Below are 16,469 nucleotides of genomic sequence, written 5' to 3'. Positions count from 1 at the left end.
AGTTCGAAAGGCCCTGTGTTTGTCAAGGAAAGTAACAGTCCAAAAAACTCAAGTAAAAAGGCCTCACAAATTGTCCCTCCAAAACCAAATCCACAACCTGCTGCTCCTTCAATGGCTAGAAGGAAACGTAAATACATCTGTCACTATTGTCATAGACCTGGTCATATCAAACCATATTGTTTTAAGCTGCAGGAAGATTACAGGTATAGATCTGCATCGAAGGTGTTGCCTAAGGTGTTGTCAACACCTCCTCATAACATCCCTAGAAACAGATCTTATGTAAGAAAGATTTGGGTACCAAAAGCTGATATTCAATGTCATATGATTTATACTGCTTTGAGGACTAATGTTTCAGGTGCATGGTACTTTGATAGCGGTAGCTCTCGTCACATGACAGGATCCAAGAAGTTTCTCACTGATTATGTCGAACAGAAAAGTGGAAAAGTAACCTATGGAGGAGGTTCAAAGGGAAACATTGTTGGAAAGGGAACTCTGAATGTTGCTGGACTGCCCAAGCTTCGCAATGTGCTTCATGTTGAAGGATTAACCGCGAATCTAATAAGCATAAGCCAACTTTGTGATGATAATTTGCATGTGCAATTTGATAAAAAGTTATGTAAAGTTTTTGATGAATCAAATCAATGTGTCATGTTAGGTACAAGGTCGTCCGACAACTGTTATCAACTCGGAGAAGAAATGGCCTGTAGGCACAAAAAAGTGAATGAGTTTGATCTATGGCATCAAAAATTGGGTCATGCAAATTTCAAGACATTAAAGAACTTGAGTAAGTTAGATGCTGTAAGAGGTATGCCTAACTTAAAATCTGGTATTCCATTTGTGTGTGAAGCATGCCAGAAAGGGAAGCAGACTAGGGTGTCACACGAGGTGTTGCCAACATCTGTGACAACACGCTGCCTTGAGCTTTTGCATATGGACTTGATGGGTCCAATGGATGTTAAAAGCTTCGGTGGTAAGAAATACTCTTTTGTTTGTGTGGATGATTTTTCAAGATACACATGGATAAACTTTCTGAGAGAAAAATCAAACACATTTGATGCATTCAAGAAATTGCTCACCAAAATTTCGAACCTATACAATCTGAAGGTAATCAGAATTCGTTCTGATCATGGTAAAGAGTTCAAAAACTCTTCGTTTGCTAGCTTGTGTGATAAGAAAGGTATTTCTCATGAATATTCTGTCCCTAAAACTCCACAACAAAATGGGATAGCCGAGAGAAAAAATAGGACTTTGCAAGAAATGGCAAGAGTGATGCTTAGTTCTAAAAATATTTCAAAACGTTTTTGGGCTGAAGCTTTGAATACTGCATGTCATATTTTAAATAGAGTCTATTTGAGGAATGGTACTACTGTGACATCCTATGAACTTCTCATGGGAAAGAGGCCAAACCTTAAATATTTTCACGTTTTTGGATGTGTTTGTCACGTTTTGAATGATAGAGATCATCTTGCTAAATTTGATGCAAAGAGTGATAAGTGTATGTTCTTAGGATATTCATCAAATAGCCGACCCTATAGGATGTATAACTTGAGAACAAGAATTATTTTTGAATCAATTAATGTTGTTTTTGATGACTTTGCAGATCTAAAGAAGAAAACAGCTGAGGATGATGTTAATGATCTGCTGGATAATTCTGAAAATATAGATGTTGTCAAAGGAGTGTTGCCAACACCTCCGACAACACCTCCTACAAAAAATCAAGATTCAAAAGTTGAAAAGCCTACTGATGAGAATACTGATGAAAGCAGTGAGGTAAACGAAGCTGGAAAGAATATTCCAAGCAGAATTCAGAAGAATCACCCAACCTCACAGGTAATTGGAGATGTGTATGGAGACTTGCAAACTCGAATGAAAGAAAAAGTTGATTATCGAAAGATGGCAGGTCTACTGTGCATGAGTTCTACATATTCTCAGGTAAGATTCTCTTGTTTCGTGTCAAACATTGAACCAAAAAGGATTGAAAAAGCTTTAAAAGATGAATTTTGGGTCAATTCTATGCATGAAGAGTTAGAACAATTTGTGAGGAATGATGTTTGGTACTTGGTACCGTGTCCTGCTCATGGTAATGTCATAGGAACTAAATGGATTTTCAAGAATAAAACTGATGAGTCGGGAAACATCATAAGAAATAAAGCTAGGTTGGTAGCTCAAGGGTATACACAGGTTGAAGGGGTGGATTTTGATGAAACCTTTGCTCCTGTAACCCGCATTGAGTCTGTCCGACTTTTGCTTGCTATTTCATGTAACATGGGTATGAAACTTTTTCAAATGGATGTAAAAAGTGCCTTTTTGAATGGGATCCTGAATGAAGAAGTCTATGTGAAACAACCTAAAGGGTTTGAGGATCCAAATCATCTTGATTATGTGTATAAGTTGAAAAAGGCATTGTATGGATTGAAGCAAGCACCACGTGCATGGTATGGGAGACTCACCGAGTACTTGCTGAATATTGGGTTCAAAAGAGGTGAAGTGGATAAGACTTTATTTGTGCAAAAGTCTCAAGGTAATATCTTAATTTGCCAAATTTATGTGGATGACATAATCTTTTGTGCTTCAAATGATAAACTTGTTGATGATTTTGTGAAGTGCATGTCCTCTACATTCAAGATGAGCATGGTTGGTGAGTTAACTTACTTTTTGGGATTACAAGTAAGACAAATGCATGATGGTATATTCTTGAGCAAGTATGCTAAAAATCTGGTGAAAAAGTTTCTGAATGATAACACTAAACACATGCGCACACCTATGGGGTCTAATGAAAAGCTGTCAAGGGAGGATGTTGCCGAAGGTGTTGACAACACCCTCTACAGAAGCATGATTGGTAGTCTTTTATATTTAAGTGCTACTAGACCTGATATCATGTATAGTGTTTGTCTATGTGCTAGATACCAGTCTAACCCAAAAATTACTCACCTAAAGGCCGTTAAACGTATACTGAAATATGTGGCAGGAACCATGAATTTGGGTTTGTGGTACACTAAAGAAACCAATTCGAATTTGGTAGGATTTAGTGATGCTGATTGGGCTGGGGATTTAGATGAGAGAAAGAGCACTTCGGGAGGATGTTTTTATTTGGGAAATAATTTAGTGTCATGGTATAGCAAGAAACAAAATTGTGTCTCTTTGTCTACTGCCGAGTCTGAATATGTTGCTGTAGGTAGCTGTTGCTCTCAACTCCTATGGATGAATCAAATGCTAAATGATTATGGTGTTAAGAGTGATACTCCTATTGTGTACTGTGATAATTCTAGTGCCATTGATATATTCAAAAATCCAGTACAACACTCTCGAACCAAACACATTGACATTAGACATCACTTTATTCGAGATTTGGTCGAGAAAAGCATGATCTTAATTGAGTTTGTTGGAACTAATAACCAATTAGCTGATATTTTCACAAAAGCTTTGGATTTTGAGAGATTTTCCAGCCTAAGAAAATCTCTCAGTATGTGTGCATTATAGACAGGATCGAGATATTGTCAGGAGTATTGCCAACACCCTGTGACAACACCTTTTCATGCATGTGCATTTTTAGGATCTTAGGCATCTCTGCATTCATGCATTCACTCTGTTTTGTGAAGTGTTTGATACTTTGTAATCATTGAACAGTTTTCACTCAGGATTCTTTGCAAATTGTTTTACAGTTTAATGAGGATTAATTGATAAAGAGTTCTGACTAAGTCACAAAGTAGTGGAGGGATGTTCGTGTATTCCATGATCCAGTCCCAAGTGAAAAGTGATTTCGCAAATTCAGAAACTCAAAATAACAAAATGGTTAAAAGAAATAAGTCAATCATCAAATTTGATTGATAGTCAGAAGCAAATGAAAAAAGCTACCTAGAGGGGTCCATTTGAAGATCGTTCCTTTAGTGTGCAGGCTACCACTTTTGCAATAATAATGATATAGGAAATTAAAATTTTCTGAATTCTGAAGTGTTGCTGGGAGATGTTGTCAACATCGTGGATAACACCTCATTTGTCAACATATATTTGCGCATCTAATTGCATTTTAATTTTATGTCATATTCTGTTTTAGACATAATTAGGACATTCATATTTTATTTTGTGAATATCTTTGGCTGAAAGGTTATAAATTTCGATCTAACAAAAATTTTGAATTGTGCCCTATCCTCTGAATTTTTGAATTTAAAAGTGATTGGACTTTGTTTCAGTGGAGTTAAAATCTGATGAGGAGTTAAAATTGGAAATGTTTGGTGAAATATTTGGCCAAGATTATCGGAGGAAATCAATGAGATTTATTGCCTAATTTAAAACAGATTTGTTACCGTTTCTCACTTTGTTACCGTTAGGGTCATTGTTACCGTTGGGGCCTACTCAGAATCCGAGTTAGAATAGGAAAGGTTTGAGGGTTTATTTATCTGGGATTTTATCTTATTTTGGGAACATTTTTTCTCTCTATTTTCATCCCGCATTCCCTCATCTTCTCTGTGTTATTGTATCCTGCTTCTTTTCTCTATCCTCACGTAATTTCATGGCAGGAAAGGGTTTTGATCCCCAAGATATTCGTTCTGAAATGGGTTATAATGAAGATGCTGCGGAAGGTGTCACAGCACCTACATCACCACACCCCATGGTTGAACAAGCTATTGTTCCGGTTGCTGAGGAACCAGTGCCTCTGGACTCCATCGCTCCAGGAGAGCCTGGTAATGCCATCGACGTGGAAAATATGCCGGACATGAGTGTGCTGAACAGGGTGTTTCCATCGAAACCCTTGACCCGACGATCGAAGAGACAAGCTGGATATAATCCAGATTACACTGCCTCAAAGCGTTTCCGTGGAAAGGGTCAATCATCAAGGCCTTCTATGCTAGATACAGAGTTTTCTTCAGGAGATGCAAGTGATGATGAAGATTACAAACTGGTGCATCGAAAGAGGGAAAAAGCAAGTGCAATGGAACCCTCAGTTCCAACCATCCCCGTCCCATTTGAATCTGAAGAAAAATCTAAAGGAAGTTCATCCTCTGACAGTGAATCCACTGAATCAGAGACTCCATCTGTTCCTGCTGAAAAAGTAGATCATGCTTCTATTCCAGTTTCTGAGGGACCATCTTCTACTGCTCCTCTTGTGCCATCTGATGATAAGGAGATTTTCATAGCCCAGTTCATGGCTAAGATGAAGAAGGCCCACGGCAAAAAGCCTATATCATCTCCTACTGCCCCTGTTCAGGAATCGGATGATGAACCTGATGAAGAGATGCTTCAGGAATATGCTGACAATCGCCCTAAACCTTCTGAGAGTTCCAGCTCTACTTCAAGTGAGGATTCAGATGCTGAGGATGAGTTAGAAGAAGAATCAGATTCTGGTGACTCTGAAGAAGAAGAAGCAGAAGGTGCTGAGGAAGGTGTTGCCGACACCCTGGACAACACCTTAGGAGAAGAGTACCGGGTAAATTCCTCCTATTCCTCTGCTTTTTATTCCAAGGAAATTACTGACTGCTGGGATCAGTACTCTGATCGTGAATTCCTTGAGGAGCGTAACATTGATGTCGAGAGCTATGAAGCTCAAAACTTGGTCAGATTCTTTGAAGTGAGAAATCTACTGGCCATTGTCTCTACTGCTGGTCCATATTGCAGGGAAATTGTTCGAGAATTCTACTGCAATCTCACTGAAGCTGTGAAGGATCCAAGATTTGTCAAGTATGGAAAGGTGTATGTGCGAGGACAGATTTTTGCATTTAGTCCTGCCATGATAAATGGTTTCCTTCATACTTTGACTGTTGATGATGCTGCACTTTCGTCTATGGATGAGATGACCTCTGCTATTACAGGTGGTTAAGTCACTATTTTTCCCTCCCATCCTAAGAAGTTGCAGGTTGCCAAGCTCACATCTTTCTACTCTGTTCTCCACAAGACTGCTGTGAAGACATGGACTCCCTCCGAAAATTCTACAGTTGTGACAAAGCACCAGACTCCTGTCCTTTATGCCATTGGCACAGGCGCAAGTTTCAACTATGGAAGACTTGTTTTTGACACTGTAATGGGATTTGCAGATTGTGCTCAACCTACCTTGAAGCTTTCTTATCCATCTTTGATCTATTCTATGCTGCTGTCTCAAGAAATTGAGAAGGATAATGATAAAGTACTTACTGAGCCTGGGGAATTGATGAAAATTGCACCTGCTCTACTCAAAGGAAACAGAACAATTGATCTTCCTTGGTCTGAGTCAGATGTTGCCGCAGGTGTTGTGGCAGGTGTGACCAACACCCCTTCTGCCACTACTATTTTTGTGTCCCCCTTCTGCTGCTCAAGCTGTTGATTCAACGTTTATTCAAGCTCAATTGTTGCATGCTGAACAAAAGATTGCACAAGCTCAGGCTGACCTTGCATATTACAAAGGGTTAAAGGCTCACTATGAGTCTCTTTTAAGGGGAGCTGGCCCTTCTGAACAAAAAGGGAGAGAAGACAGTGATGAAGCTTCCGAGAGCAATCAATTCTAATTTTTAGTGTTTGGTTTTCTAATTTTTAGTTTTTGGCTTTCCTAGTTTATTTGTTTCTCTTAGGTTAAGGTTTAATTGCTCTGTTTTTGCTCTGTCCCTAATCAAAACCTTTTTGTTTATCACTGATGTTTCGTATTAATTTTGAGATGTCATAGCTAGATGTTGCCAACATCTTGTGACAACACCTCTGCTTATACTTAGGAGGAGAATCTATTCAGGGGGAGTTTTGATTAAGGGGGAGTTTAGTTGTGTTTTGTCCAGAAAGGCAAAAAGGGGAGATTGAAAGAAATATTTTATTCCTTAAAATCATCCTATTTTGAAAAAGATTTTATTAATTATCTTTTGCCTTTCTTGGACATGAAGTTATTTAATTCCTTGAATAACTTGATTTAATTAAAGTTATCAGAATATTATGTTATCTAATATCTATTGATTTAATTCTTTATTGTGTAGATTTGCCTTGATCAAGATCTAGAGTCCTGCGCCTACAAGGAAACATTTTAAAGAAGGACTCTTGCTCTATTTACTGATGACATACGCCTACAAGGAAGGTATCGATCATTGAGAGACCGTGAGTTTTCAAAAGCAAAAGAATACGTTCATAGAACGGCTGGAGCTTGACGGTTGAACATAGTGCTTGAAGCCATGAAGAACAATTCGGAGATTGTTGATCGAAGAAGTGCGTTACTCACGTGTTTTGGCTTCAAGAGTTTTTCTCCTTATTCTGTTTTTTCATTATTCTATTTCATATAGAATGCTTTTTAGGAGAAACTTTATTATTTATTTTCTCACTTGTCTTGAGAAATTGATTTTTACAATAGTCACTAGTGTTAGGGTTTGTAACACTCTGTGAAAGTTTTCTAGTGAAGTTTTGCCCTGAGGCGCTGCAAGAGTATTTATACTCTTGCTTAATTCAATTGAGTCTATTTATTTGGTTGCTTATTTATTTTATACACGCTTAACTTATATTCCGCTGCAAATTACTCAAAGTGTTATAGTAGGTGTTGTCAACACCTTGTGATAACACCTCAAACTGTTTATGTGCAACTATTATTTCCTTACAATACACAACTAGCAAGAACAACTTTAGTAGCTATTCTAAAATAACTCAAATAAAATATTTCCTAATGATTATGTACAAATAATTGATTTATTTCCATTTCTCTAGTTATATTTAGGCAACATAAGAGATTTCAGATCCTTCATTATAGTTTTGATCTGACTAGATACAATGAATTTGAGATGTGGATCTGAAATTCTATCCATTCAAATCCTTCTATCCAAATTCAAGTTAAGGGAAAAATACAGGATCCTGCTCTGCTGCCATGTTGATTTAAATTCTGGAGACATTGATGCCAAAGTTAGAAGCCTTTTGAATGATAATAGGGCTATTATATTTCTAATTTCCACTGACATGCACTTAATTATGGTACAAGCACTACACATTCAAAGTAACATCCGTAAACCAGAATTTACATAATTAATCCCTAGAATCATGTCTTAATTATCTCGTATGATTGTGCTAACTTATTTAACTCCTAAAAACACGTTTATCAAATAATATTTTATATTCTCCATCAGCTTTTAATCTTCAGGTGTGATGCACATCTGAGCTTTAAATGCATTGTGTTTCTCAAGCAATGCTTGGTATTCATCCCAATTTATCTCAAACCGGCCAGTTCACTATATTTTAAAAAGGTTTGTTGCACCTGATTCCAGCGTATGGATTATAGTTTTTTTAGGTCTATATTTTTTCTACTTAATTTTTGTTAAATGTGTCTTTCTCTTTGTTCTTTTTAGGTTTCTGCTACATAATTATGTTTTAGACCAATGTGTACTTACATATGGGACATGGTATGATGGTGTGTCTTGTTCGTTGTAGGTTTGTATGGATAATCTGAATTGGAGGAACGGCCCCCTAATCATGTCACAGTGTGGTTCCAAAGTATTAATATTTGCCAGATGGTTGCTTGTGTTGGGCAACAATCTGTTGGAGGACGCCACGCCGAGCTCCAAATGGATTCGTTGATCGAACACTGCCTCATTTTGAAAGAGAAGCAAAGGACCCTGATGTATACATCGCTTTATCTGAAAATAATTCTTTAATCTTACTTCTTTTATTTATGGGATTCTAGATTACCTTTCAATACATCGCTTTATCTGAAAATAATTCTTTAATCTTATGTTAGATTGTACTCATCATCTCTATACATGTGAATATATATCGTTACAAATATGACGGGAAATATTTGTTTAACTAATCACAATTTAATTAAAAAATTTAATCTTAATAATATTAGATATGGTTCTAGAGTATATGCACGTGTTTTATTTTTGGCAGCTCCTGAATTTGTACACGTGTGTTCAATTAGGAGCACAATAAATGTGTTCAAAACAGTCTAATCTACTTTAAAATTCAAAAAGCCTATTTAAGGGACTAATCACCTAAATATCTTCAGATATTCAACACTCCCCTCAAACTGGATTGTATATGTTTATCAATCCTAGCTTGGATATCAAGTCTTCTAACTTCGGATAGAGTTTAGAAATATTTCGATCTCGGGTATTTTGAGAGATTGGAAGTTTATATGGTGTTGATGTGTTAGGCTTTTTGTTTTATCCTTTTGTCCGCGGCGGATTCCTTGCCCGCTTTTTGTAATTATATATAGATATATATACATATATATAGAGTAATTCTCAGTTGTCCAACATTCCTGTCCACTTCGTTCCCGATCACTAAAATTCAATACCGGATTTTAGTTGTTTTTTTTTTAATTTTTCGTATCACTAAAACACGTTATCGGGTTTTAGTTGTCAAGGAAGAGTTGGGCAGCATTGGTTGGGCAGCTAAAAATTTATATATATATATATATAGAGAGAGTGATGTTCCCTTGCACCCCTAGGTGCAGGGGATTTTGGGCCGCCAGCTCAGCCCACATCTTTTTTTTTTCTTTTCTTTTCTTTTTTAAAAAATAAAACCCAATTTGTGAGCTTTGATTTCTTCATCTTCTTACAGAAGCTGCCGCATCTCCTTTTCCACCTTCCTCCACCTCCTCTGTCGTTCTCCGCCATCGGCTCAAGCCCATCCACTAACCGACCACCACACGCACGCCCAACCACCCCGTCCGACCCCATCACCACCCCAAATCACTAAAAAAAAAACACAAATGCGACCCGGGCAGCACCGATCGGGGCCAAGGAACTTGGAATTGACGGATGAGAAACGATGCTAGGACTAAAGGAGGCTGAGGAAGGAAATAATTAGAGAATGGGTGAGCCATGGCGGAGTAATTAGGAAAACAAACGGACGGCGTTAGGGTTTGCAGGCCATGGTTCGTAGATCTGAGATATAGCTCCGACGGGCCAGAAATCGAGAACGGGGCTTGAGGCATCGGGAACGAAAAAGTCTGAGGATTCCAAATCTGGGGTTGGAACGGGCTAAAAGAGCCTGAGCTCGCCGGAAAAGAAGAAAAACCAGACGGCAGCGGAACGGGACTAACCTGTGCGAACTCAGGACGAGATTCCGACTAAACCAGGGAGGGACAAGGATCGGGGAAGGGCGAAACAGAAGCAGGAGGTGAATGCGAGTCAAAAACATGTAAAACATCGTCGGAAAAAGTTCAGGCCGGCGAGTTGCTCGGAGAAGACGATGGAGGGTGGGGGTGGGGATGGGGTTGGGAGGGGAGGGGAGGGCCTCCAGACCACGTTTTGAATTGAGGGAGCATGGGAAAAGGCTTACGGAAGAAGACGATACATTAATTGATTGGGCCCAATAAAAAAAATTTCAAAAAAGAAAAAAAAAAAATGAAGTGGGCGCCAGCTGGGCCGCCAGCTCAGCTGGCGCTGGGGTGCAGGGGAACATTCCTCTATATATATATATATATATATATATATATAGTTTTGATATGCTGCTCACCCACCGTGTCAACTATTGAGGTGACACTCAGCTATTGGACCTATGATTCATCACATCCAATAGATGAGTGTCACATTATTGGTGGGCACAGAGGTGGGCACGGTGGGTGAACATTATATCAAAATTGTGTATATATATATATATATATATATATATATATATATATTTGTGTCTCTTATCAAAAAATGCAACTTGTAATTGAGTAAGAATATAGGTGAGGCCAACGATTTTTTCCTCAATCTTTTCACTAATGAAATGACGATCAATCTCAATGTGTTTTGTTTGATCATGATGAACCAGAGTTTTTGCAATGCTTATTGCTGCTTGATTGTCGCACATGAGTTCCATCGATTGATGCCCTTCCAAATGTCGTTCCTTGAGTAGTCTTTGAAGCCACATTCCTTCACAAATCTCTTGAGCTAAAGCTCGAAATTATGCTTTTGCACTACTTCAAGCCACTACAGATTGTGACTAATTATGTAAATGATTATCTTCAGATATTTCAACAAATCTTTAATTGTGCTGTTGCAATCTTCCGGCTCTGGTGAATTGAACCGAGTTGTGATATGATTTCATTCATATTTGTGCCAAAAATTTTAGGTGTTCTTAGAGACCTGCATCACTCGTTATCATTTGAAGAAAATTGAAGCCGGAACTGCAATTGGTGCTATCGCAGCAATGAGTATCGGAGAGCCAGGGACACAAATGACATTGAAAACTTTCCACTTTGCTGGAGTTGCCAGCATGAGTATCCTTCTCCAATAAAACACTCAGCTAATATTACCTTATGTTCTCATGGTTTTTTCAAGTATGTTGATCTTAATTGTGCAATAGATGTTACCCTTGGGGTTCCTCGGATAAAAGAAATAATTAATGCGGCTAAAAGGATCAGCACTCCCATTATATCTACAAGACTTGAGCATGTAGACAACGAGATTGGCGCAAGAATAGTAAAAGGTCGTATTGAGAAAACACTTTTGGAGCAGGTAATCTTCATCCATGTATCGACGATTATGCAATAGCCCATAATGGAGAACCTCCGGTGGAATTCCTGGGGAAATGCATGGGGAATTTTTTGTAATAGTGCATAATAATTGGGATATGGCATTTAAAATGCTTTCTTTAGACAGGTGCTTTTGTATGGTAAAGGTCCTATCGCAGGTTATATTTGCATCGTGTTATCATTGTTCCGATAACTTTTAATTAATTATCAGATTTTTTGCACGTGCATTAGGAGTTTTTGTCTCCTATAATGATAATAGTTGGCTTTAAGTTTATGCATGCCAGTTTGCTGCCATTAAGCATTTAATGCTTTTTCAAGAGTCAAGTTTTTCTTCTAACTGGAATGTTCTTTAAGATTTGGTTAATGTACCATGAGACTTTTTCCTTGATTTGTAGTTCTTTTGATTGCAAAGTTTCGAGTTAGTCCTCTCAGTCACTCATCTCGTTGCTTCGTAGGTAGCTAAAAGTATAAAAACATCTCAAGCATCAACAAAGGCATCCATAGTTATAAAGCTTGATGTGAAAAGATTACTAGATTCACAACTGTCAATTGATGCGTATACCGTAAAAGAATCAATTCTACGTACCCCAAAAATGAAATTAAAGGAGCAGGTATGAATGTGCCTCACTATTTCCATCCTTCTGTTTGTGTTTTAGTTAAAAAAATATTTGATTATTAAAAAGAATTTCCTTCAATTCTCTTTTCATTTCTTTTGATCAGTGAAATGGAATAAATCTACCACTATTCACATTCTTATCTCATTTTAAAGTTGATTTCATTCCTACCTTATTCAATCCCAGTGTGCCAATCATGGCTTGAATATTTTCTGCAGCAAGTAAAGGTTTTGAATCCCCAGAAACTTGTAGTGTTTCTGCAGGCTGATAGAAGTACACTTCAATTTGAATTCCAAGGGTTTCTGAAAAAACTCTCCAAAGTTGTTGTGAAGGTGAGACTTTGAATTTCATTCTGAATAATCCTGCAAAATGCTAATGTATTTAGCTGTTCTATGGCAGGGAATCAATTCCGTTGAACGTGCTATAATAAAGAAAACAGTGGAAAATGGAAAGGAAACTTTTGATTTGGTTGTAGAAGGGTATGTTTCTTTAGGATCTTACTGGCTTTTTCATTTGTCCTTTTCCTTTTGTAGGCTAAAAAAAAATGTTATTATTCTGTTTGGTTGCTTTAATTATTCATCATACATTCTATTTTCCACTAGCTTCCAGGCTCAAAAATATAATGAAAATAAGTTAATATTATATTTGGATGCTTTCATTATTCAGCATAAATCCTATGTTCCACTAGTGTTCCTGGCACCGTTTGCCATAAATAATGTATATATAGCATGTACAGTGTTTGCTAATCATCATGTGAAAGTAAAATAGCATGCGGTTGGCATTTAATTATAAAGATTGTGCTTTTACATGTATTATCGACTTATTTGAATACACTTGTTGAGAACAAATACGTGCATGAGTTTTTTAACTGGGTTTTGGCTGACTATAGATACGCGTCACATGATGCTTTTGGCTGATTTAATGACATCCAAGGTAATCACATCTTTCAGAATTTGAAATTGGCTGGGTTTATGGTGTTTGGGACTGCAATTGTCAACTAAAATTTCTGTTTTTAAGTTTCACATCTTCTTTCAAGTATATGCTCGTGCGTGGTGAAGCTAGTTCGTATACAATTGTATGATTCATGACTATGAAATTTATTTGTACACATCCCTGGATGCACATGCATGAGGGGAAATGTTGGACTTTTGATTAAGAGGATGGAGTGAAGAAGTAGGTTTCTGTTTCTTCAAATCTTTTCATGTTATGCAAATGTCAACGGTAAAATATGGCAACCACAAGTAAACTGCTTAGGCAATGAGTCAGTCTGTTATGAGCTCAGACACATTGGCACTAGAAAAAATAGTGGGCTGAAAAGTCATGAGCGTATTAGGAGTTCGAAGAGGGAGAATAAAAGGGGGAGGGTTAGTTATAGAGGAGATTCTATCAAGCACATTTCCGATATAGGCTAGCAGTTCCTAGGGAAAGAGAATATTGTATATTTATTTCCTTGGCTGAGTCGAAATACTCTGATTTTTTAATCCATTTGTCCTACATTTTTTTAATAAATCCCGTGATTTGAGCTGTCTGGAAAATTTAGTTCGTGATGCAGGCCCTTTACAGGTTTCGTCGCAATTCTAATTCTAAATATTTCTGTAATTTTTTTATGTTTAAACTACATATTATCGCTTGCCGTATCACACATGGTTGTCTTTTCAGGGTGAAGTCTTGGGAATAAATAGATATGGGATGCAGAAGCTGAAAGACAGTAAACTAATGCAGGCTACATTCGAAACAGCATCAAATCACCTTTTTGATGCTTCTGTGAATGGGAGGGTGGACAGGATCGAAGGAGTTAGTGAATGCATCATTATGGGAGTAGCGATGAAAATTGGCACGGGAATGTTCAAAGTTGGGCAAAGGTATACGTTCCAATGCTTTTGATAGTCATATGATGAACTAATTATCGATGCATCAAATATATTACTGGCATCTGTGTTGATTGACTTAGCTTTTGCCCGACATAAAACTTGAAAGAATACGTCTTGTGTTGTAGTTACTAATGTCCATTCTACTCATTATTTGATGATAAGTGTACGTATGATATAATTTATTTTATTCTTGTTTCCCTATGCAGTGTGCAGCCTCTTGAGTTATTTTATGGTTCCGATCCTATTATTCGCTGAAATCGCCGAGGAGACTTCTTGCGATGAGTCGGTCTTTATAAGAAAACACATGGTCCTACAAAGAGATGCATTACTGATGATTGTTCATAATACATATATGTCTGTGACCATAATGGTTGATACATACATTTTTATATTTAGTCTTAACTAGCGACTGAGAGAAACATTAGGAGTAACGCGAATGTTACATATTTTGTGTGTAAATATATTGTATATATGAATTTTTATTATCTTCAGTATTATGATTAGAAATGTAATCGAAACAACGCAACTATATCACAAAATAAGAGTGACAACCGTTCATGAATACCATCAAATATATGATCAGGTGGCCGATCATCGTTTACCCCCACTAAATTAATAAATTATGAAACAGAGAGGTATTAGAATGATAGAATCTAACGAAATGAGGTGATTATAAAACTAATACAAAATAGCAGAGAATTGGAGGATAGTAAAGATAAGATGTTATCTAAATTTTCCCTTTACCGTCAGTTCAATCACTATTAGGTTTTAATGAATTGCATAACAAACATGCGTTTTAAACTAGCAAAAAAAGTATTAGTATATAGATAGAAGTAGAGAATAGCTGAGAAATTTTATTTCACAAATTCAATAGTCATTATTAGTTTATCAGAATTTGCATGAATAAGAAAATAAGATTTTTTTTGTTGTTTGTGACATCTAGGGGGAAAAAATAAAACTACCTGATTTTTTTTTTAAATTATAACTATCACGCCCCGAGACGAGACGTGTCATCGGCGTTGTTTCAAATTCATACAAATTATAAAACAGCAAGCCTCGTAGTACATTGTGAACCAAACAGTCTTTTCTCATAAATAAAAGTTCCAAAACATTGTCTTTACAACTCGATAATCCAAAAGTTAAAAACAAATGCGGAAGCGTCAAAAACTTAATAATAAAATACTAATGCATAAATTCAATCTTAATGTTTTTCTATCACCATCCTCAAAACATATCTTGTTCTCGTTCCTCTAAATCATCATCTCCATCATCATCTGAGATGGGAAAGTAAGGGGTGAGTGTTTTGGGAAACACTCAGTAAGTATGGGTCGATCGATCATACCAAATATATACATATATTTATTTATTTCAAAAACTCATAGCATAATTCAAAGTATAAACATTTTGTTGGGATCGGTTCAGAGGGTAGAGGGGGGGTGAATACACTCTGAAACTTATTTTCTTTCTTTTCAAAATGATCAAGTGAAGTTTAGTTCACTTAATCTGTTTTCTCAACTTCTAAAACGGTTTGAACAACTTAAATAGTGCGGAAATAGTTCAGAGGTTTTAGTGATGCAAAGGCAAGTTATAACACGATGTATGAGCAATATATAAGATAAATATGCAGTAAAGACTAAGGCACGATTTATGGAAGTTCGAAGGCTTAATCTTTCTACGTCTCCCCTTCTTCCACTTAGAAAGGAATTCACTAGAAGACTTTGGTTATTACAACGTCTTGCAATACACCCACTTCAGACTTAGGACTTATCCAATGCCTAATCCGAAACTCCTAGATTTACACAGATAAGATTCTCAGTTCTTATCAGACTGGTGAAAGCTTTCAGAGTAGCTTCAAGTCTCTTCAATAATGAATACAGTCCAGTTGAGCTTCTCAAACTGCAGAGCGGTCGAGAGGCTTGGAAACCCTAGGATGATCCTTGAAGATCAGATATGTAAACTGTAGGCGAGGGTTTATTTGAGCAGCAAGTGAATGATCTTGTAAGTGTGCTCAAGTATTGCTTCAGTATATCAGATGAGGACTTCTGATAGTATTCAAGTGATTGAGTTGATTGAGATTTTTCGTGTTGCTTGTCTTCTTGTCACTTCTTGAGCAATCTTTCCTTTATATAGGTCAATCATCAACGTCTTTATTTTGAACGTTCTGATGCTGCATTGAATGCACATTTAATGCTTCATAAATGCATTGATGATTCTGCATGAAGATCGTACACTTCTTTAAATGCAGACAACTTCCAGGGTCCAAAACTGGTATAAACGGTCGAATGCTTTATCTGTAGCCATTCTGCGTTTTTGCCATTTTAGTGCAACCTGTTGTCTCGATGCAAGAGTCAACAGATCTTCTGATACGCCGGTTCTGCTTTTGATAAAAGATCTTGCAATGAACGTCTTGTCTCAAGTATTTGTCTTGAGATATCTTGATAAGCAGTTGGCATTCTACCGGTAGATAGATTTGTCCTCTGCTGGTTTGAATAACCAGTCGATAGGCTTGTGACTGCAACCGGTCGAGAGACAAAGGCGGTTGACAAGCTTCCGGTAGATAACTTGAAGGGTTTAGACGGTTGCGGTAGG

General features: G+C 37.2%; 1 protein-coding gene across 3 annotated transcripts; it reads left to right on the top strand.

Moving 5' to 3' along the window:
• Positions 1–10,184: 10,184 nt before the first annotated feature.
• Positions 10,185–14,371, top strand: LOC140892090 (DNA-directed RNA polymerase III subunit 1-like). 3 transcript variants are annotated; one of them, XM_073300834.1, is made up of 9 exons: positions 10,185–10,606; positions 10,693–10,871; positions 10,993–11,140; positions 11,227–11,378; positions 11,851–12,006; positions 12,228–12,341; positions 12,409–12,488; positions 13,669–13,871; positions 14,087–14,371. In XM_073300834.1, exons 2-8 carry the CDS (start codon positions 10,827–10,829, stop codon positions 13,685–13,687), a joined length of 714 nt encoding a protein of 237 aa, XP_073156935.1. In that variant the 5' UTR covers positions 10,185–10,606; positions 10,693–10,826; the 3' UTR covers positions 13,688–13,871; positions 14,087–14,371. The 3 variants fall into 3 exon arrangements, with proteins under 3 accessions (XP_073156935.1, XP_073156936.1, XP_073156937.1); XM_073300835.1 differs by lacking the exon at positions 10,693–10,871; XM_073300836.1 differs by lacking the exons at positions 10,185–10,606; positions 11,851–12,006 and having other exon boundaries at positions 10,615–10,871.
• Positions 14,372–16,469: the final 2,098 nt, after the last annotated feature.

The sequence above is a fragment of the Henckelia pumila genome, chromosome 3 (genome assembly GCF_033568475.1).
Source record: "Henckelia pumila isolate YLH828 chromosome 3, ASM3356847v2, whole genome shotgun sequence".
In the NCBI taxonomy this organism is placed as follows: domain Eukaryota; kingdom Viridiplantae; phylum Streptophyta; class Magnoliopsida; order Lamiales; family Gesneriaceae; genus Henckelia; species Henckelia pumila.
The sequence above is the reverse complement of the archived record's forward strand: the minus strand, read 5'-3'. Positions and strand labels throughout refer to the sequence as shown.